The 17,473-nt window shown below is 40.4% G+C and overlaps 1 protein-coding gene across 1 annotated transcript; it reads left to right on the top strand.

The window, feature by feature from the left end:
• The first annotated feature begins 511 nt into the window (after positions 1 to 511).
• Positions 512 to 17,195, top strand: xpnpep2 (X-prolyl aminopeptidase (aminopeptidase P) 2, membrane-bound). Its single transcript, XM_037078004.1, has 21 exons — positions 512 to 2,431; positions 3,074 to 3,126; positions 3,421 to 3,531; positions 3,637 to 3,700; positions 4,465 to 4,569; positions 6,225 to 6,311; positions 6,484 to 6,627; positions 7,357 to 7,458; positions 8,647 to 8,728; positions 8,881 to 9,082; positions 10,621 to 10,710; positions 11,027 to 11,136; positions 11,293 to 11,370; positions 12,056 to 12,127; positions 12,223 to 12,283; positions 12,503 to 12,572; positions 12,973 to 13,077; positions 14,229 to 14,288; positions 14,419 to 14,495; positions 14,622 to 14,711; positions 16,687 to 17,195. The coding sequence occupies exons 1-21, from the start codon at positions 2,383 to 2,385 to the stop codon at positions 16,885 to 16,887; spliced, it is 2,013 nt and encodes a 670-aa protein (XP_036933899.1). The 5' UTR covers positions 512 to 2,382; the 3' UTR covers positions 16,888 to 17,195.
• The last annotated feature ends 278 nt before the right edge of the window (positions 17,196 to 17,473 follow it).

Here is a 17,473-nt window from a genome sequence, read left to right as displayed (position 1 = left end):
AAAAAGACATTTAGGAGACGTGGCTCTGTACCGCTGTATGTCTTAATTCAGCACTACAGCACTGTAGTCTGCAAGTGTGCCAGGTTTTGAAGTCATGATCAAAGCCGGCGGGTCCCAGTGCACCACGGAGGTGTTACCTAATAGAAATGTATTCACATCAGGTAGCTGCGATGTCTGTAAATCACAAGCTGCATGTGCATAAATCTGCTGCTCCGGATTAATAAACCAGCAATAGCACACCGCTCTGAGAGTCCACAGAGGTTTTGCAGTTGCTGTGTGAATCGACTGATTGGCCTGAGTCCTGCCTGTTTATATAATGTCCCTTTATATAATAATGATAATAATATTGTTCATTAGTAGGACACTTCACAAACCTTCTCAAAATGCAGCAAATGTAAGCCCTTAACCCTAATGAAAAATTTGAGTGAAGGAAAGGAATAATTTAGAAGAAGATTGATAACACACGTGTGTCTGCAAAAATGAATATGTTGAAATGTTCCTCTTTTTTTAAGTTGCACCTTTATTTGTCTTGATGTTACATTTTCTATTTCTCTCTTGTCGCAGTGCTCTGGTGAGGTTTCAGCTCAAAAAGCACTTGGTTATGGTTTGGAAAACATCACGGTTTGGCTGAAATTACCTGTTTCGTTCACCACGATCACAGATGAGATCATCCAACTTCCCATAAAAAGTTTTGGTCACTCAATTAAAAGCTGGAATTGTCCCCAGGTGTCCTTACAGATATCCAGTCCACTCTGTACTTAGGTTTAGGTACAAAAACCTCTCTGTTCATAGTTTGGAAAATAAATGTTTTGGCCTGTTTCTGTTGCCACAAACACAGCCTGATATTGTCCCGATGAACAAATAAAAATTTCTGGTGGTTTTAGCACTTGTTAGCAAATGTTTAAATGCTGTCTAGAACTGTGGTGTCTTCTCACCGAGCTGTCACACCTCCACCATCAATGACACATAAACGTATCTGTATAACGTTTTTTCTAGTAAAAGGCGACGGTTGATATGAAGCTACAGCTAGCGGTTGGTTAGCTTACCGTCACAGTTACACAGAGAGAACCCAACCCAGAAACACACAGGCAGATAGTTCAACAAAAAGAAAGCTGATTGTTTGAAATCTAAAAATAAAAAGGCAGGTGACAAAAAACTGGCAACAAAAATGCAAGCACAAACACTGAGGACCAACCAGAAAACCACAGGGAACAAATCATGAACACAGAAAACACACAAATATAAACCAAACTAACGAGGGTAATGAGGTGCAGGTGGAGCGACGCCAGGAACAGGGCAGTGCTGACGAGGCAGCTGTGAGACAGGTGTGGAGCACAGGAACACAGGTGAGCAGGAGGTGGAGAGTAACAACAAGAAACAAGAGGATAAAACAACAATATTAAACATGGAATCAAATAAACTAAAAGACCCAGACCATGAGACTTAGCTTAGCATTAAGACTGGAAACGAGTGGAAACAGTACGTGTGGCTCTTGACAAACTGACAAGGAGATTAACCACAATTCCCAAAACATCCATCTAAAACAGCATGAAATTACGTCAAACAAATTCCAGTAAAATAAGATAAGATATGCATAATGAAGACAAACTAATGCCTCTTTGCTGTAATGAATCTGCTGGCCACACGGCCTCCGCCCACGTTTAGCTTCCTCTCTCTTTTAGCCAAGCGGCATTATGCATTTGGCTTCAATTCAAGGATTTAAAAATACAGCGAGCACAAATGTTTACTTTGGAAAAAAAATCTCAATACAAGGACGTGACTGTAATCTGTGGATCTGGAGACGCACATACATGCAAGTCCACATTCATGACAAATACTGTGCTGCAGCGCTGGTATCTCACCAGTTATTGGACCAAAACAATTAAGATAAAAAAAACAAAACAAAAAACAGGCTGTTCGTCTTGATCAGAACCAGATTTGTGAGATGACCGTGTAGCTTGGTGGGAATTCCTAAACCCTCAGCCGCAGAAGTTGCATCAGGACAAAACATTGAGCAACTTGGCGAGATGTGTGCAGGGTGGTGGGAGAAACAGCTGAGATGTCATCGTGGCTTGCCACCACGTGTTTTAGGTCAAGAAGCAAAAGAAACGTTTCTGAGAAGTAAGAGCCACTGCACAAGATTCGTATCAGAGGTCTGCAGGGAGAGGAGATAGTGAGTGGTGGCTGAGAAGGAGGAGGAGGAGGAGGAGAGAGAGAGAGATAGGAAGAGAGAGAGAAAGAGAGAGAGAGGACAACACTTGCAAGCAGACACCCACACACAATTTCTTCACCAGACACCCACACGCACTTTCTCACATACGCTGCGTTCACATCGGAGCACCTGCTTTGCTGCCACTCCACGACGATCTGCTCGTGCCGAAGATGCCGTCCTGTGGCTGGCTGTTGGCTCTGTCTCTGGCTGCACTGACAGGTAAAAAAGTTCTTCTTTCTTTGTCCTCACCGATCCAAGTGTCAACTCTCTGCGTGTGAAGGCTGTCACTGAGCGGCTGTGACGATCAATGTTTCTACTGACAGACAGTCTGGACAGAAGCTGTGGAGTGGTGTAAAATGTAAAAACAGATGATATGTTATGAGTTTGTTATTAGACGTTTCTTGCAAAGCTGGCAGAAGACATTCCATCTCCTCTCTCTGTTAGGTTTTCTTTGCATAAAATTAGGAGATAACAGTTCGGTCTCTTGCCTTTCTTTTAATGTTCAACATATAATATCCAAGCATGAAAATGACGGACACTGTCTTGATTGCTTGCGTTGCTTTCAGTGGACAAGTTGTGGTTAATGTGATTGATATCTTTGGCTTCTTTGCTCACTTTGCCTCGTTTGATCCACTGTCCTAAACTCTGATTGAGTTTTTGTCCTCTTAAATCCCGAGCCTTGAGTTGCACTGACTCACCAGATTTCTCTGACAGTCACTGCGTCTGAAAAGATTCAGTATGATAAGTTCCCAGAGAAAAAAAAAAAGCTGCACTTCTGAAAATGTGCTTGCCTCGCTCAGCCCGGTCACAGCTGAGTGTCACTTTCCAAGGTCCCTCGTCACCGTTCGCCTCTCATTTCAGGAATCGCCGTCGGTGCTGAGGGAACAGAGAGGAACTGCTCTCTGTCCCCACCGGTAAGATAATTCACATTTTTTTTTATTTTGTTGCAAACATTAAGTCATAAACATTGAACTCAGAGAAGTCATGAAACTGTATTTTTCCTACCATGGAACTTGTTGCGTGAGTTATAACAGTTACAGTTAATGATTACTGCTCATGTTCTACAGTTAATGATTACAGTGGAAAATACAGGAAGGGATGAATCAGCAGTTCTTCAGGTTTTGATTAAATCTAAAGACTTCTCACATTCTCTGTCCATCTCCCTTTGTGTGTGTGTGTGTGTGTGTGTGTGTGTGTGTGTGTTACAGTACCTCCCCAGCACGGCAGTAAATACCACTCTCCGGCTGCAGGAGTTACGAGAGCGAATGCGTCCCCTGAATATCTCTGCCTACATTATCCCTGGCACCGACGCTCACCTGGTACATCTGCTGTCATAATTCATTCATCTGGATCTAAATCTTATGTGTGCGTGTGTGTGTGTGTACGGTGGCGTGAGATGCTAACCTATTCTGTTTCTCTGTCAGAGCGAGTATATTGCACCACGTGACAACAGGGTGGCCTTCATGACCGGCTTTACAGGCTCTGCAGGTACAGTCCTGCCTCCTCCTCCTCCTCCTCCTCCTCCTCTTCTTCTTCTTCATCCCCCTCCTCCTCGCCGTGACTCAACTCCCCACGTCTGAGCGCCGCGGCGGTGCAGCTCCTCTACTTTCATCCCACATCCTCACCGTATACAAGCCTGCTCCTCGTTCGTTTAGTTTCATCCCTTTCTCTCTCGCTGCATCATTGCACCCTCTCATCCGTCGTTGTTCTCCGTCATGGAGCAACTTGACCGTTAAATCGTGAGATCTATTTTCACGCAACGATGATAAACAGAATTAATGACCAGACATATTTATGTACACAGCTGTTGTGCAGATGAGATGATAAGAAGACAGATGACATTTCAGTAAATTGTTGTTTACAGCAGGTCAAACCTGCGCCAAACTCCATCAGGCAATGTCACAATCTCCGTGTCTCCACTAAGAATCATAATTATGGATCTTCTTGCCAAACTTCATAAAGAAAAGTCAAATTTTCCTGGGTCTCTATTGAGAATCAGATTCATGGATCTTCTCAGCTGTTGCTGCTTTAGCACACAACAGTGGAATGATAATATCATCCCTGATTATACATCCACCTCACATCGCCGGGTTACTTTGGTCTTAACCCTCCTGGTTCTCCCTACATGCGTACATACATATTTCCATATTAGCTGGCCCATCACGATTTGTTCTGGGGCACCTCTGACATTTATAGTTGTTTGTAATTCACTGCCCTCTCCCTAACACAGCTGCTGTCCCGCCTCTCCCCAGGCACCGCCGTGGTTACTCAGACCAAGGCCACTCTGTGGACGGACAGCCGCTACTGGGTTCAAGCTGAGAGACAGATGGATTGCAACTGGGAGCTGGAAAAAGACGGTAGGGGCGATCATATTGTGATTATTTGTCATGACAACGCAGGACACATGGATTCTGATCAGATGCGCGGTGGTTTTCATGATCCGGGCTATAAATATCCTGACATAGCAGCACTTATTATTAAAGGATTTACATGATAAGTATAGCTCACGCACAAACTGAACACTCTGCACTATTTTTTTATGAACTTGTTTGACACCTGTCATCATGATAAAAGGAGCTCAACCTGCAGCAGCTAGCACCGCCAATTAGACAACATTAGACAACCTGCAATAGAGAGATGATGATAAATTAGGGGTGAGATAAATATAACATGCGTCCTGATGTAAAGTGATGATGCTGCAGTTTAAAGTTGGTCCTCTAACCCCCGAGGACACCACAATTATGATAAAGTTTTTATTCAATGAGCCAACGGTGTTCATTTTAGAAGAAAAATGAAAGGGTAGTAGCACTTTCTGGACCCAAATTCAGTTTGTCAGAGGTGCTGTTTGGATTTGTGTAGACTGCGTGAAGTCTCAACGAAGTCTTGATGCTGAAACGTGTCTGAGTTTCTTTTTAAGGTTTAAATTGATTGTGATGTATGATTCAGACATTATAGTTCTGGCTAAACCTTTCACCTTTCATGAGTTACTTGCAAGTACAACAGCTTTAAATCGTTATTGTCATAAAAGCTACAACATTTGCATATTTATTTGTGTTTTCCATATTTTTTGTACGTAAAACGTTAATTAAACTTTTTCTTGTAGCAACAAAACAAAACACATTTCATATTTTTATTAGTGTGAGGAAATCCCATGAAAAGACCAAAACTAGCAAAGAACTGAAGTATTGTCAGTGTAGACGAAGCCTGTTGTTTCTCACACCTCTGTGCCACCGCTGTTGGTGATCGGAAATTAATAAAAACAGAAAAAACGATCTACACTGTTACGCACAGTGACACAGTCTGTCATTACGATGAACACCGCCACTGTACATTAATTTGGCTGAACATTTTCCTGAGGTCTCTTCAGAAATATCCAGTAATGTCTGCCTGAACTCCTCTGAACTGTGGTCATTGGTTTAGCAGCCTGCTCAGCTGTAACTCCATCGTTCTCTCCACCTCCTGATAAGACAGTGAAGTCATGATGATGTGAACGTGATCTGACACGTTTTGTAGAAATGTTAATATGTTAATGTGTACAAATGTAAACGTATCATTTTAATAATATTTGTGAAAAAGCACAGAACTCTGCTGTTCGAGGAAATTATTGTATTGTTTAATATGAAACAGTTTATACAGCTATTGCTATATATATATATATATATATATATATATATATATATATATATATAGATTATTACAGCTAAGATGATATAACAGGTTGTCTGCTGCTTTAAACCTTCACATTTTCCATCAAACAGTATTTACAGCATTTTCTCTGAAACATATTAAGTACACTGACAGAACATTTTCACAGCAGATGAATGAAACTGACAAACTGTTTAGTTATTTGTGCTGATTTGATTCAACACCAGGTAATTGGAAGGAAAAACACACATTTGGAAAATACTGAGTCAAACGAGAGTATTCCCCTCAGACTGGATTTATTCTGTCACATCCTCTAAAGTCAGTAATGATAACTTGACTACAGTCTGTCGTGTGTGATGTTCTCCAGTGTCCATCAGCAGCGTGGCGGAGTGGCTCATCACTGAGGTTCCACCAGGCGGCGAGATCGGTTTTGATCCCTTCCTCTTCTCCCTCCGTAAGTGTGTGTTCTGCCTCCATCCCGACTGTCAGTCCTGGTTAACATCAATAAAACCGCTCGCCCAAGTAGATGGAAAATTATTGATGGAGCCTCCAGACGCCACGCGGACTGTTTACTTGGTGATTGATTCGCTCCAGTGTGTCGAATCATCTGCAATTTCCTCCATTAGAAACGCAGGAGAACTACAACATCAATCTGGACTCAAGCAACCGCAGCCTCAAGTCCATCCCCGCCAACCTGGTCGACCAGGTGTGGACGGAGAGACCGCCCATCCCGCCGGATCACCTCACGCGCCTGCCCGACAGAGTCATACGTGAGTTTCATTCCATGTGTCTGTGCTGCAGACACGCTGCAGTCTGCTCGTCTACCTTTGTGATGCCCTTTATGTATGCACTGATAAATACCTGCAAACAGGCAGCGATAAGCGGCTCCACAAACACGGCCATAAACAGCCTGTTCATGTTTTTTATGGCCGGCTGAAGGATCAAACTTTGAGAGTGGAAAAGCCTCCAGAAGAGGAAGTCGTCTCGATGCCCCGAGGCCTCATTAGTCTTTATGGTCGGAGAACAGACAAATGGAACCAATGGAGAGCATCATAATCCTAATGGGCTGTGTGCTTAGCGTGTGTGTGTGTGTTTATACATTTGAGTACAATCAGGAAAAAAAGGCATCACACACTGCATTTTAAGTCTAAATGCATAAATGCTGTGTCATACAGTGGTTTGGCTTTGAAAGCTTATTATTACATTTGGCAGTCTGAGTTCATAAAGTGATGAGCGATTTGCAGAGGACAGTAATGACATAGACTTACTGGAAAAGCCCTGATGTGTGCCAGAACCACGATTAAAGTATATTTTTATATTTACATCTTTTCTATAACATATGCATGAAAAGATCTCTGAAAAGATGACAGGAAAACAAACAAAATGAAGGAACAAAACAGATAATAGACAAGAAAAGTGGACACAGCCCATCCTCAGAATACCAATGTTGCCATTTGGCCGACATCTTGTCAACACTTGTATGATGCGTATGTTTGCAGAAAGGACGTGGCAGATGAAAGTGGACCACATACGGAATCAGATGAGGGACAATCCATACGAACCAACAGCTCTCCTGCTATCAGCGCTGGATGAAACAGCCTGTAAGTAACTCAGACTTCGTTCATAACGCTGTTCAAACAAGTTCCAATAAATCATTTCTCTGATATAGAAAAACTAATATTGAACCACTGAATTAAAGTCCTGGATTCACTGAAAAGTGCAGTCGAGTATGAGCGTCATAAAAATGCATTACAGCTGCGTTCATTCAGTTCAGTTTCCAGCTGAAGATCCCGATTATTGTAGCTCGTAACAACTAAATGGATTAAAAGTTTTTTAAATTAACTCAGATGTGCAGAACTACATCGTATGATTGCAAAAAGACAAACATGTCAGATGATTTTAAACAAGATATGAACAGTTTTGCTTGTTGAGAAGATGCAAATGCAAAAATATACAAAGCATAATTCAACTAAAATGCTTCAATCATCAGTAGTTATAAACAGAAAAACCTCAACTATCCAACACCACAAACAGCCAGACTGATAATGGTATAAAATAATATGGATTAGATGGATTATGCTACGTAAAGAGGGTGTGCAAAATAAAGATGTGGGATGCATAACTTAGCTAAAAGTGAATTAATCTGCAGGGGCAGAACTGGCTGCTCACAGCTCGATATATCTGGAAAAACAACCAAAACAAACATACAACAAATACAACCGTGGATTTTAGGATAAAGCTGCAGGCGGAGGAGCTGCAGTTTGATGTGAAGGATTACAACGGGATTATGGCAGAAATTCAGAAATCTGATTTTTGCATAACAATTATTTATGAAACAGACGACAGATGTTACTCTGACACATGAAGAGTTCGATGTCTAAATAGACGGATATAAACAGTCTATATTTACCTAAACGTTGATGGTTATTATCAGTCCAGAGGAGTTTATGATCCTTTATTATCAGCAGTAATCAAACTATTCATCTGATTTGATTTCTGGATGTTCTGTTGAGCTCTATGCAAATGAGCAGAGAATTATTCAGAGCTTCTCTCTCGTAATCCAAACACAAGGACTGCTGGGCTGCAGACCTTTCCTGACTCCTGATTTCAGAATTAGCCGGTCTGCTTTCAATAACAGGAACACAGAAAAAGTCACGTACGGCTGATACAAATATTAGATTTCTTGGCTCAGGTGTATCTTGCAGACAATGTAAATGAATGTGTGAGCCGTGTGTTGCTGACAGTCGGAGGGGGGATGGTGTGTGTTTTTTTTATTTTTTTATTTCCAGGGCTGTTCAATCTGCGAGGCAATGACATCCCATACAATCCCTTCTTCTACTCCTACACGCTGCTCACAATGGACGACATCTGGTGAGTCCATCGGGGAATAAATATGTGAACATGCATACAGGATTCCTTTCAAATATTCCCTCTCATGTCTCCCATCCCATCACACATACCAGGACATGGAACATTATTCTTATATAAACCACTTCTGTTATGTATCACTTCTTGTTCTTCAGGCTGTTTGTCCACACGGACAGAGTGACAGACGAGCTGAAGGAGTACCTGAACGCCTCCTGTGTCGGGTCTCTCTGCGTGCAGCTGAAAAGCTACGACACGGTCCGAGATCATCTGCAGAAGTACGTGGCCCAGCCTGGTGTTAAAGTGTGGATCGGCACAGAGTACACCAACTACGCCCTTTATGAGCTCATTACACCAGAGGTATATAATAATATTATTTATTTAATTATATTTACAGTATGATTTCTCCCGTGTTAGTCTCTGAATTTGATTTCGTAACCTTTAATGAAATGCAGAAGCAGCTGTAGTGAGTCACCACTTGTTGGCTGCGTCTGAGATGAATATTCTTGATGCGATTTGTGGGCAAAATCCAAGTTTTTAGAGACGCCGTAATCAATACTTTTACATAAACAACGGATCAAAGGGCCGAACATAAAGTGGAAGAGGTCACTTGTGGTGAAGCACTCACAGAGAGTTATCACTACTTCCCCTCAGTGCTGCAGAGCATCTCAGTGTCTTTAAAGACGAAATGAAACGAAAAATACTGTTTCTCCATGTTTCTGTGCCAATTGTTCATCTATTGCTTGATAAATGATGCGTCAAATTCATCATTGGTGAGTATTTTTATACCAAAATGTTTCTGTTTTCTCATGACTCATCTTGAACATGGGGGCGGTTACGTAACGCGTAATGTAATCAAGGTCTAATTGGTTAATTTCTCCCATACCCTCCTCCGCGGGGGTCGAACAGTACAGGTTAAGGAGGTTTGTGTGGAGGTCTTTCACCAAGCTACGCCCACGCTGAGTGATCCATCACATCCACAGGATTTGATTTAATCCCTCCACATATTCCCTCTTACATGGAAATAGATCCCACCCAATTCCATTTTGTAACCTGCACCACTGTTTTCATGAATTTCTGCTCTCATCAACAGTGTCTCCAGATGCAGCAGGCAGCTGGTTTCAGTAGAGCCTCACCGTGATGTGATTCTTGGGGCCAATTCTAGTAAAGAAATATTTCAACATCGATATAACAGCCTGAGTTGCGACAAAGATAAAACTTTTATTGTCCTTGTAACAGTAAACTTCACTGGGAGTTTATTCATTTTAAATTGAGCCTCTTTTTCTGTTTGATATCGACCCATACTGTACAAAATACGTCAACACTGATTTATCTGTGATTGGCCAGTACCGACACATAAATCGGTTGTGTTCTCGTTTTAACCTCTTATAAACTTTCTGTCCTCTACCTGTATAACAACCACCAGCTCACAGACACAGTGAGCAACTAGCTGGTGAAGATCATGAAGCATTTAGCTGCTGAAGAAACACAGAATTCCTTCAGGAGTTGGTGGAGACCAAAACCAGAGAGTGAATATTTAGTCACAACGACGCTGCAAATGTATGCTAATGTTGCTCTGTGTCTGCAGGACCTGTAAACTGTTTGCTGACACATTCACTGTAACAACTTTATAACTTGATCATATCACTGCTGCAGTATTTGCAGATCATCAAGCTACATGTGCGTGTAATTGTTGTAAAAGGTTCCAGTAACTAAATAACAATTTATTTATTTTCGAGAGTGAGAGAAACCTTTTTGTGTTTCTAAGTGAATGCATGCAAATAAATCACAGAAATAAAGTCTTTTGTTTCAGGTAAATGAGATGAGAAAACGTCCCTCGGGATTAAATAGTATTAAAGGATTTATTTTTTGCTTCATGTATGATCATTGTGTTGCAGGAGAAACTGATGACGAGCTCTTACTCTCCTGTGTTGACGACTAAAGCGGTGAAAGACGAGACTGAGCAGCGGATCTTGAGGGATGCTCACGTACGTCACCTGCACTCAGACAGGCAAACACGAGCACAAACTTCTACAGAAGCACTTGTTATAATATATGATGCTGAACTGGTTCAGATGTAATATCATTCTGTGAATTCATTAATCAGTTTTCACTTTCCGACTGACGGATGGGACATTTATAAAATGTTTTCAAGGAGAGCTTGAACGCTTGAGTGAACACAAACCCTGATGCATTTATTACCTTGTCAGAAGATGCCGCAGCAGCATCGTAACATGCGGTGTAAATTGTCAGCCCGTGTGTTTGGTGCTGTTAAGGTCAGCATGTCTCTGTGGCTCTGTCTAGGTGAGGGATGCAGTCGCAGTAATCCAGCTGCTGATGTGGCTGGAGAAAGCAGTGCCAGAGGGGAAGGAGACGGAGCTGACGGCTGCAGAGTACGTCAATAACTGTCGAAGGTGAGTGCACGCTTAAAAACACGAGATGGAGGAGAAGTGAGATACCAAGTCAGAAAATGAGTTCTCTGGAGACGGGAGAATGTAACAGGAAAGCATGCCGAAGGTCAAACTCAGGAATGTTCAGAAGTTTGATGGCTTATTTTGACATTGTTGCAGCAAACAGAAAGACAGCAGAGGACCGAGCTTCGAGACGATCTCTGCAAGTGGACCCAACGCTGCTCTCGCCCACTACAGGTGAGATTTACTCAGATTCCGCTTTCTTTTTAATTTAAATCAGTTTCTTTACAAATTCTTGCGATTGTATATATATTCACTTTACATGACGACATCACAAGTACATCAAAACAGCACAAACACTGAGAACACTAATGTGACTCAACCACAGGCAAACAGTTCAACTAACAAAACAAAACACAGCTTCTTTCTTAAAGGAAAAATAACTTGAGGGTTTTTAGCTTAAGGTTCCAAATATTCTGAGCCCTTTTCAAGTACAACATATATTTCAAGCTTATTTTTCGATCTCTTCTTGTCTGCATGTTCCAGGACACTCAGACATCTGAGATTTGACATCATCATTGTGTTCATGTTGACAAACAAAAAGTGTAGCATGGTCACTGCAAAAAAAGACCTTTTAACAGATCAGGCTATTTCTCTTATTGTCAGTAAATCTGATGAAAAGACAAAAATCACCAATTTTGGTCTGTGGATGTGGTTTTAATTTAACCACAAACTTCTTGTTAGATCTACACTAAAAACTGCATAAAAGCAACAACAAAAAAGCCTCAAAAAGTACATGAGACATGTTTCAGAGACAGGTCAGCATGAAGTATCAGCACATCTGTATAAAAACACAGGTGATGTCTTTTAACTGCACCACACCTGCAGTGCTGCCATTGTTTCCTGTTGTTCTGCTTTGCAGCCCGACAGAAGAGTCGAGCCGGAGGTTGACAGTTGACGAGATGTACCTGGTGGACTCTGGTGGCCAGTATCTGTGAGTAAGAACACAACCTGCTCACTCACTCTCCAGTTTCACTTCACGTCTCACGCGTACTGAAATGACTTATCGTGTCTCTCACTTACTATCAGAGACGGGACCACTGACATCACTCGGACTGTTCACTGGGGAACCCCAACAGACATGCAACGGGTAACACTCGAGATATTATCCTGAAAGTGTGAATGTTTGAAGGGATATTTACATTTTCTCTGTCAAAACACAAGAGGTTGCTAATCACGCACATTTTCGTTATCTCATCTCGGCCTCTGTTCGTCTCACGGCTGAAAACTCTTTACAGAAATGTTTGATTATGTCACATAATCCAAATTACCCCATTAAATTTCCCTGTTGTTATGTCTCGCTTCACAGGAGGCCTTCACTCGAGTGCTCATGGGAAACATTGAGATATCTCGAACCATCTTTCCCTCGGGGACGAGAGGTGAGGATGAAAAACTTCAAGCATGTAGAGTCACTAAATCTAACACATCCTTTTCGGATTTGAAAACACTAAAACTAGATAAAGTTATGCCAAGCAGCTGTCGAGGGCCGACATGTGGATTCTCCTAACAATGCTTTTATTTATTGGATTAATTAGTGACTCCTTGATTTGTTCTTAGTGTTGTTCCTGGGAAAACAAAGTTTGAATTACATTTTTTTTAAATGTTAAAGTTGAGATTTAAATGATTTTACCCTAAAACATTTCTTAGTTTCACCACTAGAGACCCCTGTTTCTCCTCTCACCAGCGTTTTGAGCATTTTGTGTGGATGAACCACAGTTATGTATCTGCGGCAGGATGTTTGTTTCAGGCTCTCTGTCTGGCTTTTTTTTTTATCTTCAGGTGCAAACATGGAGATGCTGGGTCGCCGGGCGCTGTGGCAGGTGGGCCTGAACTACGGCCACGGCACAGGACACGGTGTTGGAAACTACTTTGGAGTTCACGAGTGTATGTTCTCGCTTTATTTTCTGTTTTTCAAAGTTTACAGCCCCAGTATGAAAATAATAATCATCCTCCACGAGGAGCAGATTGTAAATGAACAAACCATCCTGTGAAAAATTAATTCAAAGACAAGTTTTAACGACCCGTGGTGTCTGAAAACATCATGATTACGATGCACTAGGAGCAGTTTCACATCAAATTGAACTTCATTACACCGTGCTGATAATACAGCGAGTGGGAGTGATGAAATTAATAAGCTGGCAAGTACTTTGCATGTTTGAGCCCACAGTTCATTTTGCACTTGTTATGCGACCAAACACCCTCGAACAAAAGGAGCTCACTTTGGGAGAACGAGCCAGAGGGAGATTAAGTTGATTTAATCTTGAATTAGCAAAATTGGTTTGTTACACTCTGACTAACCCTATATTGCAACCAATGAGTATTTCCACTGTAGATTCTGCTGATTATTTTCTCGCCTGTAAAACTTCAAAAAATAGAGAATAATGTCCATCGTAGTTTATAGGAAGTCAAACTGGCATCTGTAAATGTCTGATCAACAAAAAGATTCAGTTCACAATGATTCAAAAATAGAGTGAAGCGTCAAATCATCACGAACAGAGAATGTTGACCAAATATGAAAATAGCTGCTGATTAATCAACATATTGATCAAACTGACAGTTTCAGCTCTAACTGATTGTGTGTTTGTCAAAGGCAACAAGTCGATACACAATCCAGATAAAATACATCGTAATCACACAATATATATCCAAAATTTATCTTAATAATTTTGTTTTTCTAAATAGATTTCTGACAAAGAGAGGTACAGTGCAGTATACGGAGCAGTTCTTTATACAATTTGTATAGAAAAAATGGGATGTGTTCATAACTACTTCTCTGTTTTTCAAACAAATCTTTTTGTAGTTAATGAAAAACCTGAGTCACAACAAAACAAATACTGGACCTTTTGTCAGTGACCTCACAGCTCCAGTATGAGTGAATATAAACAGTATAAAAGACAGTTGCATGTAAAATGTAAAGTGTGAATAACTTCCTCCAGTATGTAACTTAAATGTTACAACAATGGATGTTTAAAAAGTGTTTGGTTGTGTTTTATAATCTGTATTTTTAATTATGTAATATTTTGATATGTTTTCAGGGCCAGTTGGCTTTCAGACCAACAACATTCCCTTCAGATCAGGCATGTTCACATCTATAGGTGAGAATCTTTCTTATTCAATATAAATCCAGGAAAGATAAAACATGATCATGATCAGTTTTAAAGAAATAAAATGAACCTTTCGGTAAAATGTGGAAAAACTCCAGACTGACTCTGTTTTTTCTCGAAGAACCTGGATATTACAAGGATAATGACTTTGGGATCCGGATCGAGGACATTGCCGTGATTGTACCTGTACAAACAAAGGTAACAGAGCAGCTGATCAAAGAAAAGATTTATTGACCATCTAGAATCATGTCAGTGATTTCCTGTTTTTGATTCTATGAAATAATAAAAAGGAACTTCTTTGTAAATGCGTTTTCTCACCCTCAGTACGGCCACAACTACCTGACCTTTGACACTGTGTCGCTGGTTCCATATGACAGAAAACTGATCGACACGTCTCTCCTCAGCTCAGAACAGGTAAGAAATACTATTTGCATAATTCTTGTAAAGAAAACTGTATGAATCCTGTATGTTTAGAAGTTACTGGGAAGTCATCATCGTTTTTCATTAAAAGGGAGGCACTAAAGTCTGCCCGGTAACAAGTTGAGGTCCCCAAAGATGTGTTCAGTTTTCTGATTTAATTTGTAAATACCTTTCCATTTGAGAGCGTGTGTTATCAACCGAGTCATCTGTTTTCCTGCTTTAAGAGCTGGTTTCCTCCTAAAAACCCCCTCAACACGTCAGGCCAACACTCCTCTGCTGCTCAGACAGCAAAACATTGTTCAAGAAAACAAAACCACGTGTGAAGTCAACTTCTCTGTTTCTTTAATCTAACGGGAAAAGGAAAGATATCTCCGTACCATTGATGCATAAAAAAGACCCCTGTGTTTACAAATCATTACATTTTGCTAAAAAATATTATGTTTCCCTGATAAGTAAGAACATTGTCTCAAGTACTGTATTGTACTGTACTTTTACTGAGTAGTTTTCATTTTATGCTACTTTACTTTTTCTACTCCACAACATTGTAGATCATGTATGTGACATCTGTAGTTAATTTGTTTCTCAAAGTTAATTTGAGACTTTAGATTTAAAATGTGTTAAAATACATAATGCATATAACAGATCTGCAGGTAGTTTCATATAAATAACCATCAAATTCTCCATCATTTTCACAAAAACACAAGATTAAAGAAAAAGTCAAAAAAAAAGTCCAATTCTTTAGTCTACTTTGCTGCCCCGCTTATCATCTCAAGCAGTTGGGAAAAAAATCACTTCAACAAGCTGCAATAAAAAACACTGAGTGGCTAAGTTGCATTGTGGGTAATGTAGGCACCCACTTTTGAAAAGCAGCCCACTGGTCTGACATTGTACTCTTAGAACACTGTTGGACTCATCACAGTTTAAAAACATATATTAACTTTTTTTATTACATGCATTCTTCCTCCTTATCAAAAATCTGGAGCCTACATTACCCACAATGCAACTTAGCCCCAGGGTGACGTCACTTGTGGTAATTTATCAGAATACATGCAGCTTCATCTGGAGCCACAGAAGGCTTTATATTTATTTTTAACTTACAGCAGTGGTACTTCCCAAGACCCATAAACACACTTTAATGTGTAAAATTGGTGGGGTTTCCCTTTAAGAATGAGTTTGGATGCAGGACTTTTTATTTAATGGAGTGTTTTTACATTTATGTGTTGATGCTTTTACTTAGACTTGCAGTAGACGACCTTTTTATTTTAGTGTAACATCATAAAGTTAACGTTGACTGCATGATGTAATGGTTCAGTAATAATGAAACCATCAGCGTTTGGACTGGTTCCCTTTCAATCTCAGTTTTACTACGTTCTTTTGGGTTAGGTTGTCAGGTTTGATGCCTGGCTCCGTTTTTATCTGCTTTCACTTCTTCATTATAGACTAAATTAATGAATACACCTACATTTTGTTTTTGGGAGTTGTGTCTCAGCGGAGAAGAGGAAACAATCCAGATGTCTTTGCAACAGCAGTGCCAACAATAATAACTTGGAAACACTGTTATTTGTTTAAAAATGCTATTTGTAAGAAAACTCCCAGCTCCTCTATATAATCACACTTTGGGAAGGAGGCCTACAACCCAGAGTGTCAAGTTGGAAAAGAGACTCAAAAATTAACTTATCTTATAAATAGAAATTATCATTCTAAGATTTCCTGAAGATGTGACCAAGTGGCAGCGTGTACACACAGAACAAAACAAACAAAACAAAATATTTGTGGTCCGAGTACCGATGCCTGTGGAACACCATAATTGATCTCAATTTATCCCTTTGCTCCTAATTTGGAATAAAGTTGATCCACTTTATCTGGAATATTAAACATACTTGCCGAGACAATTGTTTACTACATGTCATCAGTGCACGTCTTCACACTTGTGTATTACATCATTTGATGTTGGTCTTTTCTCGTCCAGCTCAAGTGGCTGGATAATTACTACGCGACCATCCGGAGGCTGATGGGTCCTGAGCTGGACAGACAGGGGCTACACGAGGAGAAGGCCTGGATGCTCAAACACACAGAGCCCTTCTTGGAGTCTGGATCGTCTGCGTCTGTCTGTTCCTCCTCCATGACTCTCATCGCTCTGGCCATCGCTCTCCTCCAAAACATCATCTGAGCGTCTCCGTCTCTTTTGCACTCCATTCACAGCAGACTTGCACACTGACGTTACTCCTATGCAGTCCCTACTGAGCAGCTAAACCACGTTGATGGATGCACTGCAGATTTAGCATTTTTTTAATTAAAGGATATATTTGTTAATGATTTAATGGGTGAAATATTGTAGTGTTTAAAGTTTAAAAATGATCTCCTGTGTGATTTTTGATGTTTTAGGTAGTTTTTTTTTTTTTTTTTTTTAAATCTGGACATTTGTATGACCAGCTAATATAATTTTTATTTTATTAAAGTAAGACTCTTTCAAACAGAGGTGTGGACACAAGTCATTCAGCAGACGATTTCTCAACTTGAAGATAGATAGATTGATAGATTTATTAATATTTGAAATCCTTGTTGTTCACATTCGTAAAAGTGAATATGCATTTTATAAATAAAACAGGGACCCACACCTAAAAACAATCATTGTCTTTGCACTGGTATTGGTAGAAGACTCCAGAGAGTGGTGTAGAGATGATATTTTTTGCAGGCCAACCTGTAAATTAGCATCGTCCTGGTTCCCCCGACAAAAAGTTTAGTGAATTGGATTT

This window comes from Acanthopagrus latus, chromosome 18, assembly GCF_904848185.1.
Source record: "Acanthopagrus latus isolate v.2019 chromosome 18, fAcaLat1.1, whole genome shotgun sequence".
Classification (NCBI taxonomy): domain Eukaryota; kingdom Metazoa; phylum Chordata; class Actinopteri; order Spariformes; family Sparidae; genus Acanthopagrus; species Acanthopagrus latus.
The sequence above is the reverse complement of the archived record's forward strand: the minus strand, read 5'-3'. Positions and strand labels throughout refer to the sequence as shown.